Source organism: Callithrix jacchus, chromosome 16, assembly GCF_049354715.1.
Source record: "Callithrix jacchus isolate 240 chromosome 16, calJac240_pri, whole genome shotgun sequence".
NCBI classification, from domain to species: Eukaryota; Metazoa; Chordata; class Mammalia; order Primates; family Cebidae; genus Callithrix; species Callithrix jacchus.
The window spans coordinates 54,076,084-54,096,813 of record NC_133517.1 but is presented as its reverse complement, the minus strand read 5'-3'; the positions used below and the strand labels follow the sequence as shown (position 1 = coordinate 54,096,813).

The following is a 20,730-nucleotide window of genomic DNA, read 5'->3' as shown; positions in this document are numbered from 1 at the left end:
CACATGACACCAGGGCCCAGAAGGGCCCTGCCTGTGGGAAGCCACGGCCCAGCACCTCTGAGCCAGTCTCACAGCGGAGCTACAGTTAGCCCCATGCCATCCCAGCAGACGAAAACAACCCCCTAGCCTGCCCAAGGCTGCCCCCTACGCCTGGCAGGACTGGAACACCACTGCTTGCCCCACCCCTTCCTTCAGCCCCAGGTCCCACACGAAGGCACAATGGAGCTGGGTGGGCTTCTTTGGGGTCCAAAGAGGGACCCTGGCAGGAGGCAGGAGCAGTGGGGGTGCCCAGAGCTCTGCACAGCAGCCCCGGTCCTGGACACACGGCCAGCATCATGAAAACGATGCCCAGGGGCCGCCATGAGAAGAGGCAGGTGGGGTCTCCTCCTCAACAGAACACAGAGGCGGCTGAGAAGGCAGGCTGGGCACAGGCTCCCCTTCAGGGCCCTGACTTGGGAGGAGGTGAGACCACCCTTCCGGGGTCACCCCAGCCACGCATGTGGTGGGAGGGGCAGCTGAGGCTGCAGGAAAGGCCAGGGGGCGGTGGAGCCAATGGCCAGCTGCCCACCCTGTGCCCCGCCCAGCCCTAGTACTGCTTCAACCTCCCAGGCTGGGAAGCACTGGGGCGCAGGTCAGGAATCTGCCGCAGCGTGCTGGTTTCAGGGGGACCCACCCAGACACGCCCAGATTACCCTGCCCTGTAAGGAGCTGAGCTTTGCATCCTCAAACCCTTGGGCAGAGCCCAGGCTGAGCTGTTTCCATCTCCCACAAGGTTCCAGGCCTTTCCACCTTTGTGGGTATCCACCCCGAGACATCGCAGATCCCAGCTGGCAGGCACTGCCCACTCACAGGGCTGTGGGGCTAAACCTCACAGCATCCTCGGGCAGAACATCTAATTTCCCACTGAGGGGCAGCTCACTGTGCCCACCAGGGCCCACCCCAGCCCAAGAGCTAGGCAGGAGCCTCCCCTCCCTGCCCTCATCCTCTCGCTTTGCTGGCTGGGAACTATGACCTCTGCCCAGCAGTGCCCCCATGGCTAGGTTTCTGGCCTGAACTCCCAGAGAGGGCATTAGGATCACAGCAGCAGGTTTTCCAGCATACAGGCAGACTACCTACCAAGCCCACCGGGTTCTCAGTGCAAACTGCTGGCCGAGGACATGGAAACAGACCCGGGGCAGGGTGAACCCAGACCCACCACAGCCCCTGCCCAGTCCAGAGGGTTCTCAACAAGAAAATCATGGCCTGGCAGCCTGGCTCCTCCCAAGAGGCCTTTGCCAGTAAGTCGAGGCAAGGAACCTGGAGACGTGGGGTGGAGGTACTGGCCGAGGTCACGGGGCTACTGAGCACACTGAGACCCAGGCCTCGAGAGTGCAGACACGTGGTATGAAGCCTCGAAGCTCTGAAGGGACTGACCCCACCCTCCACCCAGTGGGACCTCCTCCCAGGCCTTGAGAGCTCCTCAAGTCATGCTGCCCCGTTGGGCAGGAAGGGACCACCAACGGCCCTACCCCCAGCACTATGTGCACCTCTAGGGACCTCCTAGCAGGCCAGGGGACTGGCTGTGGGCAGGAAGCCCAGGCTGGAACGGCTCCAGGCCTCCTGCACATGGGGCATCTGCTAGCTGTGTTTTCAAAGGGCCCAGAAACAAGCCATACCTGCAGCCATCCCTCCACCCCCCCACCCCCAGCCCAGTCACCCACTGGAGCAGGCAGGAGGTGGGATGGGCATGGAGGATGGCCTGGGAGGCCAGACCTATCCAAGCATCCTCCCTGCACCACCTCACTGCATTCTCACCCCACAGCAGTGAGGCCAGGACACGAGCCCCACTTCCTACCAGTATACCTGCCTGGGGCTCTCAGAGCCTGAGCCCCCGACAAGGGGTCCCCAGGAAGAACGTAAACTGAGCACACATGCATCTTTTGGGGGTGCCGAAACAGGAGGGAGGGTTTTCCTGTTCCCCACCCCCCACCCCGCCCATGCAGCCCCAGCCTCTGGCCACAGAGGGGACATCAACGGGCACAGCTGCCATGGGGGTTCTCCCTGCTGGGGACTCAGGGGATCCCCATGAAGTGCCCTCTGTGGAGGGTCATACTAGAAGGGGTATGCCTGCCCAGGTGTGTGTCTGGGGTCCCTCTACTGCTGGCCACCCTGTAAGCGTGTGGCCTGGTGTTGAACCCACTGAGGCCTGGTCCTCTGCTGGCCTTCCCTCAGGATCCAAGTTTACCCATTAAGTAGAACCTGATGACCTGTGGCCAGAGCAGAGCCTGGCTCGCTGCACATGTCACTGCAGCTCCTGACAAGCCTTTACGTGGGCCACACAGAACCCTGTGGGCTGCAGCACCGCAAAGCACAGAAGACTCCCTGACCTGAGTACAGACCTATCTCCTCCAGCTCATCAGAAATATATTGGAAGCCAGGCACGGTGGCTCATGCCTGCAATCCCAGCACTGTGGGAGGCCAAGGCAGGTGGACCACGAGGTCAGGAAATCGAGACCATCCTGGCCAACATGGTGAAACCCCGTCTCTAGTAAAAACAAAAAAATTAGCAGAGCATGGTGGCACACACCTGTAATCCCAGCTACTTCGGAGGCTGAGGCAAGAGAATTGCTTGAATCCAGGAGGCAGAGACTGCAGTGAGCTAAAATCGCACCACTGCACACAGCCTGGGCAACAGTGCGAGACTCTTTCTCAAAAAAAAAAAAAAAAAAATTATTGGAAGCCAGACACCGTGGCTCACACCTGTAATCCCAGCACTTTGAGAGTCCGAGGCAGGAGGATTACCTGAGGTCAGGAGTTCAAAACCAGGGACGGGCCCTGCAGCAACATGGCCAGCACAGAGCAGACCCTGGTGGTCTCCGAGCCCACTCCTCAGCCCTCCCCACAATTGCCGCAGGTGGGGATGCTGTCCCAGAGTCCACAGCTACTGAGTCCAGTCTATGATCCCAGGCCCTAGGGGAGAACTCCCCAGGGGGTCGAGGCTAAGAGTCCCAGAGCCCCTGACGTGCCATGCTCTGCCAGGAGCCATGCCACCACAAGTGCAGGGCAGCCTCAGTGCTTCATGCCTGACTACACTGGCCAGACATCCAGCTGCGGGGCCCGGAGTTCACTGCCCGCTGGCCTGCCTCAAAGAAATCCTGGCTGGGGCAGGAGAACGCAGCCCCAGAGCCAGCCCAACCCCGTCACACTAGCAGCAGGCAAGCTGCACAAGGGTGGGTCAAGGAAGGACCAATAGCAGCTGGCCCTGGCCCGGGGAGAGGAGACTGGCCCGTGAGCTCCAGGCACACACCTGACACCTGCACCTGGGCAGCGACTCTGAAGCAAAGCAGGGTGAGCAGTGCTGCGCTGCACTGCTGGCTTCCCTGCACTGGTGGCTGCCTTCAGCTCCCTGGAGGAAGAGGATCGAGAGGAACAGGGAGGGCAGTTGATGCTTCTGCCCACAAGACCCCACAGCAGGGGACCTTCCAGCCTCCCCAAGCCCATGCTCTGTGTCCACACTGTGCAGACCAGCCAGCAGCAGAAGCAGACACAGACCACACCAGCCCCTGGCCTGGATGCACATCGTTGCCAGCCCCTGGGTCAAAGGCACCAGAAGGGAACTTGGGGGCCTGGGGCTGATCTCTAAGACCAGGGCTCCATAACAGACACTCAAGCAAACCAACAGAGAACTTGACACTTCGTGCCCAAAAGCTGCCAAGTTTGACACTTCATGCCCAAAAGCTGCCAAGTTTGCAGTCCCCGTTTCTAGCATTAGCTTTCCTCTGAAATTCCACCTACTCTGTCAGCCCTGAGAAGGCCCAGGCCATGCAGAGTCACGCCTGGGCATCTCCAGCTGGGCCAGATGCAGCCATGGCACTTTCTTGGCTTCTCCTGGCCTGGGCGACACCTCACAGCAGGGCTCTGCCTGGCCTGAGGCTCCTCCAGGAGCGGGTGACAGTGCCAGCCTCCTGCTGAGTGATGGCTCCTGACAGCAGGATCAGTACAGCCTTGGAGAGCCACGGGTGAGGGATGAGAAAGGAGGCCCTGAGGGGTGGCGGGTGACGCAGGCTCCTCTTCAGGATTCCCATGGCTGTCTAGAAGCCCTAGCAGTGGAAAAGGAACACTTGGCCCAGCCCTTTCCAGAAGAGCTGGACCCACACACTAGACTCTCTGTGCCCCCCAAGGCAGAGCACCCAAGGGACCCCACGGCACAGAAAGGGGAAGTCTCAGCTGGGAGAGGAGCATCTCCGGGGCCCATGTGAGGGGGTTCCTTGCATGTCGCCCTGCTCCCATGAGGACACGGACCAGAGGCTACAGTCATGGGGCTCAGTCCTGGAAAGGGGGGCTCCAATCAAGGGTGCTACAGACAGCCCTGGTCTTCCTGCTACACCTTCCCACATGCCTTTCTACAGGGAGCACGGCTCGATGGCCAGCTGGGATTCCACCACCCAGTACACACGCAGTGACCAGAGCTGGCCATGCACTGCAGCAGATCTGTACCAAGGGACAGGAGGACAGGGAACCGGCCAGGCCAGGGTGGGGGATGGGCAATGCCTATGCGCCACCCTCCCAGGAGGCCTCCCCACCCATCTGGATGCCACACCTGCCACACAACCCCAAGCCTGCCATCTGCCTGCGCCTGGCACTGGCCCCACTTCAGTGGCATTTGCCTGTGGCTGGCCCAGAGCCCAGGGGGCTAGTACATCCACTGAAGGTGTAGGGGGCCTAGAGAACCCCCACAGCCACCACAGTTCAAGTCCACCCAGGGCCACACCGAAACCCACGCTAGGGTGCAGGCTGCTGCCCCAATGGGGCCACAGAGGGCACTGACTTCAGTGGGGTCCAGTGGGAGAGACCCTGGCTGGACATTCTTTGTCTGCAAGAGCCCAGCACCTCCCACCAAGAGCCGCAGCAGTGCCGTCAGGGCCTTGCCAGGCTGGCCCACCAGCCACAGTCCCAGCATAACACCAGAGCAAGGGCAGGGTCAGCTCTGGGGGATGAGTGGCAGGAAGACCAGGTGCCCATGGACAGGAGACACTGGGCTGAGGCTGCTTCCTCTCCCGGACCTGCTGGTGCTGAGCAGGAAACCCCTCGGGGAAGCAGGACTTCCTTCCCATCAGGACCCCGCCCAACACGCATTTGAACTTCGTGCAGGGGGAACAACCAGTGGAGATCACGAGGGTCCCAGCCGATGCCCAAGTCCACGTGGACTCTGACCACACCCAGCACTGCCACCACCCAGCGGTGCCACAGCAGTGCCCTCAGGCAAGGTTCAAGTTGGAGAGACAGAGGAGGCTGGCAGGGGCCACTTATAGGCAGCAGATGGGGCGCAGGATGCTACAGCCCTAGCAGGAGCCTAGACGGGGGCCCAGCAACAACCTGACCCTCTGCAGAGATGGGGCCAAATCCCAGAAGGCGCAGGCCGCATTCATCCCCAGCAGGAGGCCGCCTTAGCACCCAGAGCCACACTCCTCCCCATCCCCTCAACAGAAGGCCGGCTGAGGCTGGCAGAGCCATATCCCCCGTTCCCCAGGTGGGAGAATCGAACGCTGGTGAAAAGACACTGCCAGGAGGCAAGCAGGGGGGTGGGCACACTGGCCATGCTGGAGACAGACCCCTGAGAGGCCGCCCACAGAGGAGCACAGGCGGGCAGAGTGCGAGGAGGACCAGGCCAGCAGACATGGCCATGGGGACAGCCATGGGCCATGGGCCCCAGCCACCTGAGCACTTGGCAGCGTGCCCCTGGCTGCCAGGTGAGGGTCGGCAGGTGGCGGGGCTCATGCAGCCCCAACACAGGTGGCAGCAGAGCCTGTGTCCTGAACCCCAGTGCCTACTGCCCGGTGGGCTCCTGAGAGAGGCCGCCAGGGTGAGAGGGACCCGCCCGGGCTCTCGGGCAGGTGTCCTGCACTCACCTCAAAGTCTGCCAGGACACGTGATTGGGGGATGTGCCAGCCCTGGGCTGGGAGGAGAGGGACAATCCATTCAACAAAAGGAGCAGACCATGCTGTCCCAGCCTGGGGACCCAGGGACCTGCAGCAGCGTGAGTTCTGGCTCTCCTGAGAATGCCACCCTGACCAGGCAGCCCAGGTCTTCAGCTCTGCGCCCACAGACCAGTGCAGCACCACCGCAGCACACACTCGATCCCACACCAGTTCCGTGGAGGCCTCCAGCATGGCTGATAATTTATGCAACATTCAAGGATCGCTGTGGCTGCCTTTCCTGAAGCCTAATTCAGCATTTTCTTTTTTCCTTATGAAAGCAAGACTCCATATGTAACTGCTCTCATGCCCTTTCACAGGGTTCACCAGAGTAAAATCAAACAGCCCAGCTGCACACAGCAAATGATGGTGACCCCAGAGACGCCAGGCAGAGCCTCCCAGGTGGCCAATGCCGGCTGCCAGCACAGCCCAGCAGGAACAGCACGCCGGGGATAGCACCTGAAGGCACCACTCAGTCCCACAGCAACAACTCTCGACCCCATTCGCAGATACGGAATTGAGCACCAGCAAGGAAAACAGACAGATGGGACCCAAAGTCTCCCACCAGGCCATGCGTGCACCATGCCTGGGGGCTCATAACCCTCCTCCTGGCACCCAGCAAAGATCGAGGCCACAAGCACCAGACTTGGGGCTCGCTCATTGGGTCTCTGAGTGCTGCTGCCGACCTCCAGCAGCCTGCGTGTCTCAAAGGGGCAGGACAGTCTCTGGGCAGGGAGCCCTGTGACTTTTCCTCCTGGTGGGCAGCCTCGGCCAGGCCCTCACCCCTCAGTTGCCCACTGAGTGTGGTGACTGTCCTGCACACAGGGTAGCCAGGGTGCTCCCCAAAGAGCCTTCCTAACAGGCAGGATGGACAATACACAGCAATTCCTGTAATCGGAAACAGGCAGGAGGAAGGAATGCCCCTGGTGGCGGAGCGAGGAGCTGGCCTGGGAAGGCAGACCGTGGCCCACCTCACAGATCCCTGAATGAGGGGAGCAAACTGCGCACACCTACGGATGGGGAAGGGCCTGGCCAGAGGGTGGCCCTGGTTGGAGCTAGGCAGGGCCTTCGAGAAGGGGCAGGGTCAGTTGGGTTTTTCCCACGCACCGGAATCCACAGGCTGTGGTGGCCACTGGGAGAAGCCGCTGGGGACAGAGGAGCAGAGGGGCCATCACACTCCCAAGCAGGTGCCTGCTCAGTGACATCCCCAAAGTATCCGTGGCCAAACAGTGCAAAGCCACAGCATGGGCCGGGTGCAGAATCCAGCCAAGCCTCTGACACCAGGGCTGCCTGGCAAACCACCCCCTCCCCAAGGTACTGGGAGCCAACACAGAAAAGAGCCATGTACCTGGGGAGGACCCAATGACACAGGGAGGGCCCTAGGGACCACTGAGGACTCAGAGGGGTCACAGCTCTCTGAACAGTCGCCAAGGCAGACCCTTCCGAGACCCATCAGCCAGGAGGCAGCAGTCCAGGAACTGTCCCACCACAGTGGGGAGACCCCACACAGGACTGGGTGGGCGGCCAGGGCCCTGGGGAGGCTGCCTTTGGCTTTGCCAGGGCAAGAGTGTTAGACCCAGTATCCAGGGAGCGCCATGTGATCAAGGAACCCCAGCTCCTCAAGTCCCACTCTGGGTCCTGGGCTGGGACTGGGGGAGGCCATGACCTAGTAGCAGGGAGGGGCTGAGGGCCGACAGCTCACACAGGGTCTCCCTAGGCACTTTCTCAGAGAAACTAGGACTCATAAACATCCGTGCTTATGAGGAACGGGCATCTGGGCCCCAGTAGACTAACCCAGGCAGGGCAGCCCCGGAACCTGGTAACACCAGCCAGAGGAATCCAAGACCCAGGCCTGTCTTGCTGCCAGTGACCTGGTGTGAGTGGAGACTCTGCTTCTCCTCTGGGAGTGCTGACAGCAGTTCCTCCAAACCCTGGGGCCGGAACAGCAGACTGAGGGACGGGTAGGAAATGCCCCTCATGTGTCCACCAAGCTCTGGGCCAGAGGCAGATGCCTGGCCTGGCTCCTGTCAAAGCCTGGGGTCAGCCTGGTTGTCCACATGAGTCCACTCTGCAAGCTGGGCCCTTTCTGTCCACCACAGGTGTGCCCAGGCCCTGCCAGGCCCACACGCTCACCCAGCATGCTGGTGATGAGTCTGGAAAGGTGGCCACTTCCCAGGCAGGGCCCAAGGCTCATCCCAGACCATAAGGGAAGGGGGCAGGCCACCGGCATGTGTCCGCCATCCCAGGTGAATGAAGCAGAGGGCCCTCCCATCCTAGCAGATGATGACACCACGGGCCACCCACCTGCCACAACTTTTCATTGGCATTAAACAGCAGATGTTTCCATGTGGCTGGCAGGAGTCCCATCACCTCCTGCCACCAAGAAGCTCCCCAGCCTGGGCGCGGGGTGGTGGGTGGGAGAGCTGGCCTGGCCCGGAGTGTACAGCCTGGTCAGCACCCTCTGTATAGGCCAGCCAGGCTTAGGGCACCATGCCTGTCATCTCACGGTGGCCGAGCACAGCGATGGGCCCCAGGAGGACGCACCACGAAGCTGGCCCCACATCGCCCACGCTGGATCTCATTCTGTCACGCAGACTGGGGTGCAGTGGTGACAGTCACAGCTCACTATACCCTAGAACTCTCAGACCTAAGCAATCTTCTAACCTCAGCTTCCTGAGTAGCTGGGACTACAGGCATGTGCCACCACATCTGGCTAATTCTTGTGTTTTTTGCAGAGATGGGGTTCTGCCATGTTGCCCAGGCTCTTGAGCCCCTGGGTTCAAGCAATCATCCGCCTCAGCCTCCCAAAGGGTTGGGATTCCAGGCATGAGCCTCCATGCCTGGCCAGTGTCTCATGTCCTCATTCCGCGGCTGCCCACAGACCCATCCCCAGGAGAAAAGGGAAGGAATAAACAGAAGGCAAGGGGCACACGGATAGCAGAGGGACAAACCCCCAGAATCTCCTGCCCGCAGCCAGCCGAGGTCTGACTCCAGGCCCAGAGGACTCTGAGGGCCGGGGAGGCGGGGAGGGGAGGAGAGGCACCGAAGAGTCAGGCTGGAACCTTCCTAACAGCCTCAGTCCGCAGGCGTAAGCAGCCACACTGCTGCTGAACAAGGCACTTTTGAATTCAATTAAAGCGATTATCTGTTGTGCCAAATAAATTGTGTACAGCATAGATCCTGCGGCACTTTACACCTCCAGGCTCATTATTCCCTAACTGTTCCCTCCTGTTTATGCCTCTCAAATTAAACTGCTGATCATATGCGCCAAAATAAAAAATGAACGCACCTTGTCCTGAGAAAATTGATTCTCCCTTTTCCTGAACTGGCGATTGCCAGGTTTTATATACTCTGTTCTTGGTGATCATTAGTAATTCAATTTTCTTTTTATTAGCCCCCTTATCTGCTGAGCAATATAGTGGCAGGGCTGACCTCTTTCGCACGGGTAAATGTTTAAAATCTTTTCCCTGATTAATTTTGCCAGTTAAGAAAAAGAGAAGAAATGGCCCGGCTCTTAGCCATCACAATGAATAAAGCTTAATGTTGATTGTGATGGAATTTCTAATGCCAGGGAAATTGATTGAACGTGGCAATTACGCTGCAATAGTAACTCAGGGGAGATGGGATCGCTTTCTCCTGGCTGTAGCCTTTTGGTTATTTAAAATAATCCAATTTGCAAGGATAATTATGTATTAGCGTTTTATCTGCCACTTGAAATGAACAGGGGAGTTTCGATACTGGCCCGGCATTAGCAGGTTATTACTGCAAATTACTTGATATCTGCTTTCTCTCACATAAAGGGGAAATCAGTCAATCAATTACCAAAAAAGGGCGGATGGGGGGGATAGCGGGGCAAGCGCGCCCTCTGCTGGCCACTGGCAGCACAGCAGGGCTGCCTGGAAGCCTCCAGAAGCCCCGTCCCTAGTGCAGGACCCCACAGGGCAGTCCCCGCTGGACACTGGGACACTGCAGTCTCCTTAAGAGGAAAGGTGGAGCTGGAACTGAGCTTCTGCTGGGCAGAAAACGGGGAAAGAGAAAACTGCAAGCAGCCAAATGAAGGAGCAGCCCCACCTGCTGGCCCCATCCACAGCCCATACAACAGCAGCATCCAGCAACGCCCCAGCTGATGGAGGCCTTTGCCACCCATGAGGGCTGAGAGAGGGTCCGGGAAGAGCTCCCTGGCTCTCCAGACACTGCAGCATTAAACAAAACAAAGCTGGGCCCTGTCCAGGAGCCCACCTGGCCAGGGCTGAGGATAGGCAGACCTCAGTTCTTAGGCAGGCAGGGATGGAGATGGTGGGCCTTGCAGGAGGGTACCTGAGGGACCCACGCACCCACTACCCGGGCCCCGGCCTCCCATCTCCTCAGCAGATGCCCTGGCCATACCCATCTCCCCTGCAGCCAGCTACCTGAGTGGCCACACCAAGGGAAGTGGCCAGGCTTGGCCTCTCACCTCCACGCGCTCCCTGCCTGCTTGAGAGCTTGTAGGCTCTGCTCCTCGGCCTGGTGTCCACAGCCTTACACACAGGCCCTCCTGACTCACTGCCCACTCAGGCCAGACACCCTGGGACCCTGGATCCTCCCCTCCCAGGGTCCTCCCCTGCACCTCTCCAGATTCCCAAGTAACCAGAACCAGCCCCTTTCCCTCCTGCGGCCTACAAGACCCTTGCCTGGGCCCTGGTCCTCTGCCCCGCTGGCTCCATCCCCTCCAAGCCACACTCTTAGACAGTGAACTGGCCCCACAGCCTCCCTGTGCTCCTGGAAAACAGTTAAGTTCGTTCCCACCTCCATGTCCGCCTGCAGAACTGAGCCCTGTTCCCTCCTCTCTGCTCAGGTCACCTCCTGAGAGAAGCCCTCCCATCGGAGAGCACCTCTCTGCAGCTTGCCCAATGGTATGCCCCTGCCTGTTCCTCAGAAGGCATTTTCCACCTGGAAGCACCTTTCTGGCCAATGTACAAGCATTCTGGTGAGTGCCTGTCTCCACCACTGTAAAGCGTCTCCAGCCTCATCTTCTCCGCACCTTCACGCAGTGACCCCAGGAGCCAGCAGGCTGCCGGGCACAGTGGCTCAACCACGCCTGCCAGATGAGTCACTGGTGGTCAAGTGAGTGAGACGCCTCCCCAGCCCTTCCTCACACAGGACCCTCTCCTCTCACTCCATGCAGTCATCATGCTGGTCTTTTTTCTTTTTCTTTGAGACGGATACTTACTCTGTCACCCAGGCTGAAGTGCAATGGCGCGATCTCGGCTCACTGAAACCTCTGTCTCCTGGATTCAAGCAATTCCCCTGCCTCAGCCTCCCAAGTTCCAGGATTACAGGCGCTCGCCAGGACACCTGGCTAATTTTTGTATTTTTAGTAGAGACAGGGTTTCTCCATGTTGCCAAGGCTGGTCTTAAACTCCTGACCTCACATGATCCACCCACCTCGGCCTCCCCATGTGCTGGAATTACAGGCATGAGCCACCACGCCCAGCCTCATGTTGGTCTTTTTTTATTTTTTCGTTTTTTTTTAAATTCAGTCTCCATGGGAGGCTGAGGCAGGTGGATCACAAGGTCAAGAGATCAAGACCATCCTGGTCAACATAGTGAAACCCTGTCTCTACTAAAAATACAAAAAATTAGCTGGGCACGGTGGCGCGTGCCTGTAATCCCAGCTACTCGGGAGGCTGAGGCAGGAGAATTGCCTGAACCCAGGAGGCGGAGGTTGCGGTGAGCCGAGATCGTGCCATTGCACTCCAACCTGGGCAACAAGAGCGAAACTCCGTCTCAAAAAATAAATAACAGATTCAGCCTCCATAGAGACTGGCAAAAATTGCCAGGGCCGACTATACTTCAAGTCATCATGGTAGGGTATTGGGAGTTTTCAATTAGCAATAATCGCGCCTCGGATAACCCTCACAGGCTACAACGCTGTCCCTGCGCAAAGCTTCCTGTTGGTCTTTATGAGTGTGGCTGGGCCCAGTGGCTCACATCTGTAATCCCAGCACTTCAAGAGACTAAGGCAGAAGGATCACTTGAGCCCAGGAATTCAAGACAGGCTCTTGCTATGTTGCCCAGCCTAGGACTACGTGCTGCAACCTAGCAAGACCCTGTCCCTACAAAAAATTAAAAACAAGCCAGGCATAGCGACATGCACCAGCTACTCAGCAGGCTCACGTGAGCCCAGGAGGGTGAGGCATGGCCAGGGTGTCTGTAGTGAGCCGTGATTGTACCACTGTACTCCAGCCTGGGAGAGCGCTGGAGGCCTCCTCAACCCTGCCTCCCCAAGTGAGGGGGTACCGCCCAGTGTCCACTTCCAGACCTAAGGCCCTTCTGGCCACCTCACTGCAGCCACCAGGGAACCCGTGGGTCTCTGCTTGCTCCCTATCACCAGGATGAAATTCACATGTGTCCTGGCATGCAGCAGGTGTCACCTAATGGGGACAGCCAACCAGCACCTCCCCAGCCTCACTTCCTCCTCTGCAGCACCCCTCCCCGCTGCATCACCCCATTCAGCCCTCCCTCTGGGACCCCACGCCCTGCCCTCCCGTGGCAGCCCCCACACAGCTCTTGGCTCTGCCCAGGCCCCACTCCTTCCTGAGCCTTCTGATGCCTCCCTAGATAGTACCCTTGGCTGGGTTTCTTTTTTTTCAAGACAGAGTCTCGTTCTGTCGCCCAGGCTGGAGTGCAGTGGTGCAATCTCGGCTCACTGCAACCTCCCAGACTCAAGCAGCTCTTGTGCCTCAGCCTCCCCAGTAGCTGAGATTACAGGTGTGTGCTGCCATGGCTGGCCAATTTTTGTATTTTTGATAGAGATGGGTTTTTTATTTATTTATTTATTATTGAGATGGAGTCTCACTCTGTCACCAGGCTGAAGTGCAGTGGTGCAATCTTGGTTCACTGCAACCTCTGCCTCCTGGGTTCAAGCAGTTCTCCTGCCTCAGCCTCCCAAGTAGCTGGGACTACAGGCACGTGCCACCACGCCCAGCTAATGTTTGTATTTATAGTAGAGGCGGGGTTTCACCATGTTGGCCAGGATGGTCTCAATTTTTTACCTCATGATCCGCCTGCCTCGAACTCCCAAAGTGCTGGGATTATAGGCATAGCCAGCATGTCTGGCCAGAGACAGGGTTTTGTCACATTGGCCAAGCTGGTCTTGAACTCCTGGCCTCAAGTGATCCTCCCACTTTGGCCCCCCAAAGAGATGGGATTATAGGCATGAGAAACCACTCCCAGCCTTGGCTGGTTCTGAGCCCCAGTTCCCAGTCAGCGTGTCCAGGTCAGAGCCTGCTCAATCCCCAATGCCCACCTTCCCCAGATGTCACAAATACAAACTTGGGAAGCTACTGCCCTAACATGCCCTGGGGAACCACAGAGCTGCACAGGACCAGGTGCACATGGCTCCACGTTGACCCCCACAGTGTCTGGGGGGTGCCACATCCAAAGGCTCCAGACCCTCCAAGCTTGTGCCCACCTGGAGGCCGCACCCCCAGTATGTCCTGGCACCACCACCACAGTGCAGGTAGGGTCAACCTCAAAAGGGCTATGCCCCACAACCTGCAGACCAGGGCCTTCCCAGGCCACCACAGGGGCTCAGACGGGACCAGGTACACTATTAGTGATATGGCAAGAGACCAGACCGGCTCTGTCAGGCCACTCAGAAAATTCACATGAGCCAGGCACTGGGGCTCACACCTGTAACCCCAGCACTTTGGGAGGCCAAGGTGGGAAGATCACGAGGTTAAAAGATAAACACCAGCCTGGCCAACATGGTGAAACCCTGTCTCTACTAAAAATACAAAAATTATCCCGGGTTGGTGGTGCAAGCCTATAGTCCCAGCTACTCAGGAGACTGAGGCAGGAGAATGACTTGAACCCAGGAGCTGGAGGTTGCAGTGAGCTAAGCCTGGCGAGAGCAAGATTCTGTCTCAAGAAGAAAAAAACAGCACCATGTGACACTCAGAAAGGAAAGGGCAGGGCAGGTGGATCTGCAGCCCCAGCCAGAAGAGCACAGAAGGGCCCTGGAGGACCCAGAGGCCTGGGGGTGCCCAGCACAGCACGAGCAAGGGCTTCACCCCGCCTCAGGGTTCGGCAGCCACCCTCTCCTCCCTCAGGAGGGACAGAGCTGGGTACACACCAAGGGACATATGGAAAAGGCCACAGCGCCTGTCCAACAGCACATCCCACACCCGGACCACAGGGCACAGCACCCAGGCCCTCTCCTCCACCCGCCAGCCCACCACCCACTGTCTGCCAGGCAGTGCCCTCCTGGCCAGGGCCTCTAACAGCATGAGACAGGGAAGGTGCCCATGGCTCCCAACAGGCCGGCAGAGCCAGTGCAGGCGTACCCAGCCCCAGCACCCAGCGCCACTGCCCCCATCGTACCTTCCTTGGTGGGGAGGTGGGCCCGGCTCACGGGCAGGCGGCACAGCCGGTGTGTGGTGACCTGTACCAGGCCCTTGTTAGGGGTCTTCTTCAGGACAGGGCTGCTCTTCCCCCGGAGGGCCTGTCTCCGCCGGACGCTGAGGTGGCTCTTGGTGGTGGTGGCAAGTGAGGGGCTGCTTTTCTTGTCTCCAGGAAGGCTGTGGAAACACAATGCAGGCAGCTCTTAACAGGCCCTGGGGGCTCTGCCCACTCACCCTTCCTCACCAGGACTCAAGAGGCATGGGAGCAGTCCCCAAAGGTCAGGGCCAGGCCTCCCCCAACAGCAGCTCAGCCCACCCTCCACAGCCAGACTGAGGTGGTGGGCTTGAACCCACAAGCCCAGATGACTCCCAAGCTAGGACAGGCTGTCACAGAGAGAAGAGGGACCTCAGTACTCCATCCCCACCTGCGTGCCACCTCCTCCCCATCGGCCCAGGCCAGAGAAGCCCCTGTGTGGGGCAAGGGGAGGCGCCGACATCCCTAAGGAGAGCGGGCCGCCAGCTCCACATGGCCTTCCGAGCCCCCTCGGTAAGGGGGCAGCTTCTCTACACTCCCTCTCCACAATTCCTGGACAGAGAGAGCCACCAGCATGGTTTACAGCAGAGCTGCCGGGAGCAGGATCTGGGCACCTCAGAGCCTCAAGACAGTGCCTGTCTGAGGGACCAGGGCCAGAGAGAATGAGCTACAGGAGCCAGCAACCTAGGCCAGACAGCAGGGGTTCACAGCAAGGAGGTGCCTCCGTGTCTGACGATGAGGGTAGGACCTCTGCCCTCTGCCCAGAAGGTGCAGCCACCACCTCAGCTGCCGACCTGATGGGAGTCCCTGAGTCCAGACCAAGCACTGTGCCATGACACCATTTCTGAGTCTCATCCCAAGTCCGCAAGGGTGGAAGGCCAGGACGGATATGTGCCAAGCAAGGGAGTAACTCTGCCCAGCTGCTTGGCCAAGGGGCTAGGACCTAACACCCATCTGCCCACCCTGGAGCCAAAGGCCAGCTGTGGCCTCCGCACTCTGCGAGGGAGGCCACGGAGCCCAAAGCCAGGAAAACCCAAGGAGGCTGCCGCCTACCAGCCCCCCCAGCCCCGCCCACTCAGCCCCGCCCACCAGCCCCCATCCCCGCCCACTCAGCCCCGCCTACCAGCCCCCCCCAGCCCCGCCCACTCAGCCCCGCCTACCAGCCCCGCCCACTGAGCCCGGCAGGAGCAGCCCTCAGCCTGGGGGCCCGCAAAGGTCAGGCCTCCTGGAGCCCAAGTCCTAGACTCAGGGCATGCAGGAAAAACCAGGCACCCCTGGCAGGATCCAGTGCGCCAATCCACCTTCCAGCACAGACCTGTGGCCAGCAGCTCCAGGCCAGGGGCAGACACACTGCTTTCACTGTCTCACCCCCTGGGACACAGGGACCCTGGTCTGGTCCCTAGGGGCTGTTCCCCCTGCGCCTGGCCTGGCACAAAGCCTTCCATCTGTGAACCCTGGGCAACTGGAACAGAAGCTGCCCCCAGCAACCTTCTCATCTCTCACCGGCAGGAGAAAGGACAGGCTTGCCAGCACCATGAGGGAGGGACACCCACCCTCCCCAGTCTGTGCCAGGCCCTAGGCAAGCCCCCAAACCACCCAGAGCCTGACCCACAAGCTCTGGCAGATAGTAGCACTCCGTGCCTCATTCCTTGCTGGAAACGTGAACCTGACCGCAGGCGAAGCTCCGAGCTCAGCGGATGCACCTGGAGTGCCAAGAAACCCTCCTCACAGCCCCTCACACTCCACCACAGCCGACTGAGATGCCCACCTTGTACTGCCCCGCCTCCGGATGATCTTGGTGCGGCTCTTCACTTTGTAAGCTGAGAGTGAGGTCTCCCCAGAGAGAGGCTTCAAGCCACTGGGTCCTACCGTTGGTCTGTCCCCCGACGGGGACCTAGACAGGACTGGGGAGAGCTGGGAGGCATGTTCCTTGCTGCCGGCCTCCGAACGCCAACGGAAGGAGGAAGAGGAGGAGGCAGAGGGGCTGGATGCCTTCCACTTGTACTTGCTGGGGGCAGACCCTGGCTGGGAGGACGTGGCTGGCTTCCTGGGCTTGAGCTCTGGGTCGGCTCTGAGTTGTGGCTTCTCCACCTTGCCTGCCGTGCCAGCTGCAGCCTTGCACACATTCTCCGCAGCCAGTCTGGGACTGAGCGCCCTCCGAGCAGCCCGAGGACTCTTCGCGGAGGTGGCCACCCATTTGTAGTTGTTTTTCCGGAACTTGTTAGTTCGAAAGGACACAAGCGGCGAGGCCTCCCGGGCCTGCCTGGATCCTGAGGCTGGTCTGCCTGGGCCCACCACTGAGCCAGACAGAACTGGCTGATGTTCGTGGCCAGCATCTACTCTCCCATCCCCGAGGAACTGTGTAGCACAGCTGGCCACAGAATGAGAAGCCACCTTCCGGCCTACGGCCGTGCCAGTGCGTGGGGGCAGAGTGGAGGACGGGAAGCTGGCCTTGACGGCAGTCACACTCTCACTGACAGTCCGGCAGGGCTCCAGGGGGCTATCGCCTACATTACCCACAGACTTCACCACCCTGGGCTTACCAGGCTCCTTCTGGCAGACCAGAAGAGGATCTTCCACACTGCAGGTGCCCCTGGCTCTTGCTGGTCTTGAGGGCTGCAGCTGTCCCCCAGGGGGCTCACCTTCACCTTCCTGGGGCCTTTGGTCCTTCCAGGGGGTGTCCTCATATTCTTCCAAAGAGGCCCGCTGGGCCCCTAAAGCCTTGGCAGAGCCAGACTTTGATGGTGGTTTAATTTTGATGACCATGTTCTGACCTTGACTGAGCGGGACCTGTCTCTCAAGGACATGCTGCCGTGGGTCAGGAGCCTGGCCACCCCTAGCCCCGTGCAATGGCTGCACAGCATGGTCGCCAGGTGGGTCTGAGGGTCCCGGAGGCCAATTCACTAGGGAGTATTTCTTGCGCCACGAAGTCCCATGGTGTGAGGAGTAGCCTCTCCGGCTTGGACGAGGGTAACGGGCACTGAACGCCCTGCCACTGTGATAAGTGGGTGGCTGCCACTGGGAAGCTACTGGTGTGCCTGGGGCTGGGGCATTGCCGTGGAGGGTTTTGTAGTCATCGATGAGACCTGAGAAGACAGAACCACAGGCTCAGCTAGCCAGAGGGTAACGCAACAGTCATGACCACTCCCGAAGGGCATCAATGGCAAGACACCCCCAGACCCCATCTCACATCTGAGCCCCTGCCAGTTTCAGGAGGGACAGCCCCCAGTGCCTGGGACTCACTGACAACTCAGCCCACGTCATATGGGCTTGTCGCTTCCATGAGCCTTTTCTCCATCAGCTCCACTTCAATCCTAGTTTTGCCTGCTTAACACAAAAATGAACCACGTGGTAAAACAACCCCTATTTGCTGGTCTACTGGGTCCACAATCCTTTGATGAGAAGTATCACTCAGTATGAAGAGAACAGCAGTGATCCCCTCTGTATTATTTGGATCAGAGGAGACAAATTGACGGCACAGGCCCTCTGGCTTGCCCACAGATGGAAAGGGGGCACTCCACTGAGTGTAACAGAACTGGCACTCCTGAGGACTCCATGCCTGACAAAAGGAAACAAGAATACTACCAGGCTCAGTGGCTCACGCCTGTCATCCCAGCACTTTGGGAGGCCGAGGCGGGCAGATCACGAGGTCAGGAGTTCAAGACCAGCCTGGCCAAGATGGTGAAACCCTGTCTTTATAAAAATACAAAAATTAGCTGGGCATGATGGCGTGTGCCTGTAATCCCAGCTACTCGGGAGGTTGAGGCAGAGAACTGCTTGAACCTGGGAAGCAGAGATTGCAGTGAGCCGAGATCATGCCACTGCACTCCAGCCTGGGTGACAGAGCAAGACCCATCTCAAAAAAAGAAAACAAGAGTACTAGAAGCATAGACCACTGCCCTATCAGATGTCACAGTCCTCCCTGCAGAAGAGGAGAGAGCAATGGGCTGGAGTTCTACTGCAATGAACTGACACAACCACAGTTAAGTCCCTGGATAGTAGAAGGGCCAGGAACACAGGCAAGGACAGCAGCAGCCTGGGGTGCTCCGACTCACCCAGCAAACCAGCAACAGCCAGACTCCCCTGCCACAGCCCCTGCCCCCAAGGGCACAGAAAGCCATGTCCAGACCTGGTGACACCCAAGAGCAGGTGAAATGGGAGCCTGAGAAGTGGCCCCAAGTGGGAGGCGGCCCACCTGGCCTCTCCTCCACACACGCTTTCCCAATCCTTAAGTCTTTCCTTTGTGAGAATAAAACCAAAAAGGATTTTTCCTTTTCATTTTATTAGTTTTTGTTTGTTTGGTTGGTTTTGGCTTTTTATTTGAGACGGACTTCACTGCTGCCCAGGCTAGAGAGCAGAGGCCCAAACGCAGCTCACTGCAGCCAGGACCTCCCAGGCACAAGCGAACCTTCCACCTCAGCCTCTGAGTAGCTGGCACTACAGGCGTGAGCCACCACGCCCATCTCATTTTTTAACATTTTTCTGTAGAGACAGGGTCTCGCCAGGTTGCCCAGGAAGGTCTGGAACTCCTGGGCTCAAGCCATCCTCCTGCCATGGCCTCTCAAAGTGCTGGGATTACAGGCATGGGCCACTGAGTCTGGCCATGATTTTTGTTTGTTTGTTTTATTTTGTTTAAGTTTGGAAAGACCAATTTGGGTTTTTTAATGTTTAAGTGTGGAAGCTGAAGCCTGTTGAGTCTGCGCCTGGAATACCAAGGGGAATGTGACCGCACGGAGAAAAGGGCCATCAAAACAGGAGTTGAGGCCAGGCATGGTGGCTCACGCCTGTAATCCCAACACTCTGGGAGGCCAGGGCGAATGGATCACCTGCGGTCAGGAGGTAGAGACCACACTGGCCAATATTTCACCCCGTCTCTACTAAAAATACAAAAATTAGCTGGGCGTGGTGGCGCATGCCTGTAGTCCCAGCTACTGGGGAGGCTGAGGCAGGAGAATCGCTTGAACTGGGAGGCGGAGGTTAGAGTGAGCCGAGATCGCGCCACTGCACTCCAGCCTGGGCGACAGAGCAAGCCTCTGTCTCTAAAAAACAAACAAACAAATAAAAATGGGCGTCAAGGAAGGAACCTGCGTGCGCCCCGAGCCTGCTCTGCCGCAGTGAGCCAGGAACCAGTCCCAGCTCCGCAGGAGGGCGCGGGGAGAGAGGGGGGGAACCTGGGAACCCAAGAGCTCAGGGGGGTGGGTGGGCCGCCGCCTCCCGCGGGTTACTAAGCGACGGCCCCGCCTCCACCTTCCGCAGCCGCCGCAGGGCCAGCACCCCTCCCTCGACAAAGCTGGAGCAGGGGACTGACCCGCGCCCCGGGCCCCGGGCCCCGGGCCGGCCCGCAAGTCCTGACAGACCCTACCGTCCCCCACCCCAGCCGACACTCGGAACCCGCGGGCGGAGGGCGACCCTCCGACGAGGGGGGCTGGGGACCCGCCGCGAGGTGAGGGGGAAAGAAGGGGACTCGCGTCCCGGCCCCGGTAGGACCTACCCTGCAGGAGGCGGATCTGCCGCCGTAATATCTCCTTTTCCTCCATCTCCTGAGTCCCCGACGCCCGGCCAGGCCCCCGCGACGTCATCGCTACGCGACCGTTTCCCCGCGGGCGGGGCGAGGCGGAGCGGAGCGGGCCGGGGCGGAGCCGCGGGGAGCGGGCCCGGATGTCGGCCGGCCGCCTACGACCCGCCGTCGCCCTGGCAGTGGCAGCGGGGAGGCGGAGCCGCACACAAGCAGAGAAGGCGGGACGTCACTAGTGAGCGCCCGGAAGTGGCCCGGTCGTGGCTGGGAAGTGGCGGCTCCTGCTGTGGGGGGCCGTCCGGCTAGGATTGTGCCGCCCGGATTCGCGTGCCCTTGGGAAACTGCGGGAGGGGCGAGACCTGCGACCGTCCCAGGCCGCACTGCAACTCCTTCCCACGTCCCTGCGTTTCATTTCGCGCCGGTTGAGAGTTAGGCTCTACGGGGAGGGGGGCGCCATGGGAGAAGGGCCAGTTAGCAGTTACGGTTGGCCCGGGAAGCTCTGTGAACGCTCTTACTGTGGCCGGAGGAGAAGACGTAGGAGAGCAAGGTTCCTTGGATAGAGCTGTTGGAGCCCTGAAAGCAGGAAAGCTTGTGGTTCCGTAAGAACGTGTTCCCGTGTAAACCTCAGTGCGCTGTTGGTGGGAATGCAAATGGCGCAGCGCCGCAGGAAGCTGGTGAGATTCCTCAAGAGGTTAAAAGTAGAACTGCAGGCCGGGCGCGGTGGCTCAAGCCTGTAATCCCAGCACTTTGGGAGGCCGAGGCGGGTGGATCACGAGGTCAAGAGATAGAAACCATCCTGGTCAACATGGTGAAACCCCGTCTCTACTAAAAAATATACAAAAA

The 20,730-nt window shown here is 59.4% G+C and overlaps 1 protein-coding gene and 1 non-coding gene across 5 annotated transcripts in view; both read right to left on the bottom strand.

Annotated features, from left to right (window-relative positions):
* ZC3H3 (zinc finger CCCH-type containing 3) overlaps window positions 1-19,933 on the bottom strand; it is a 93,676-nt gene extending 73,743 nt beyond the window's left edge. For all 4 annotated transcript variants that reach the window (XR_004735497.3, XR_013527983.1, XM_035277436.3 and 1 more), the window contains exons 1-3: window positions 19,864-19,933; window positions 16,141-17,458; window positions 14,319-14,515 (exon numbers count right to left, since the gene is read on the bottom strand). Coding sequence is in view for 2 of the 4 variants with exons in the window: in XM_035277436.3 (XP_035133327.2) it covers window positions 14,319-14,515; window positions 16,141-17,458; window positions 19,864-19,909 (1,561 nt within the window). In the remaining 2 variants the exon portion in view is untranslated. The remainder of the gene's footprint in view (window positions 1-14,318; window positions 14,516-16,140; window positions 17,459-19,863) is intronic.
* On the bottom strand, window positions 11,745-11,882 carry LOC118148751 (U4 spliceosomal RNA). Its single transcript, XR_004735653.1, has one exon. It is a non-coding gene; the product is annotated as a U4 spliceosomal RNA (small nuclear RNA).
* Window positions 19,934-20,730: the final 797 nt, after the last annotated feature.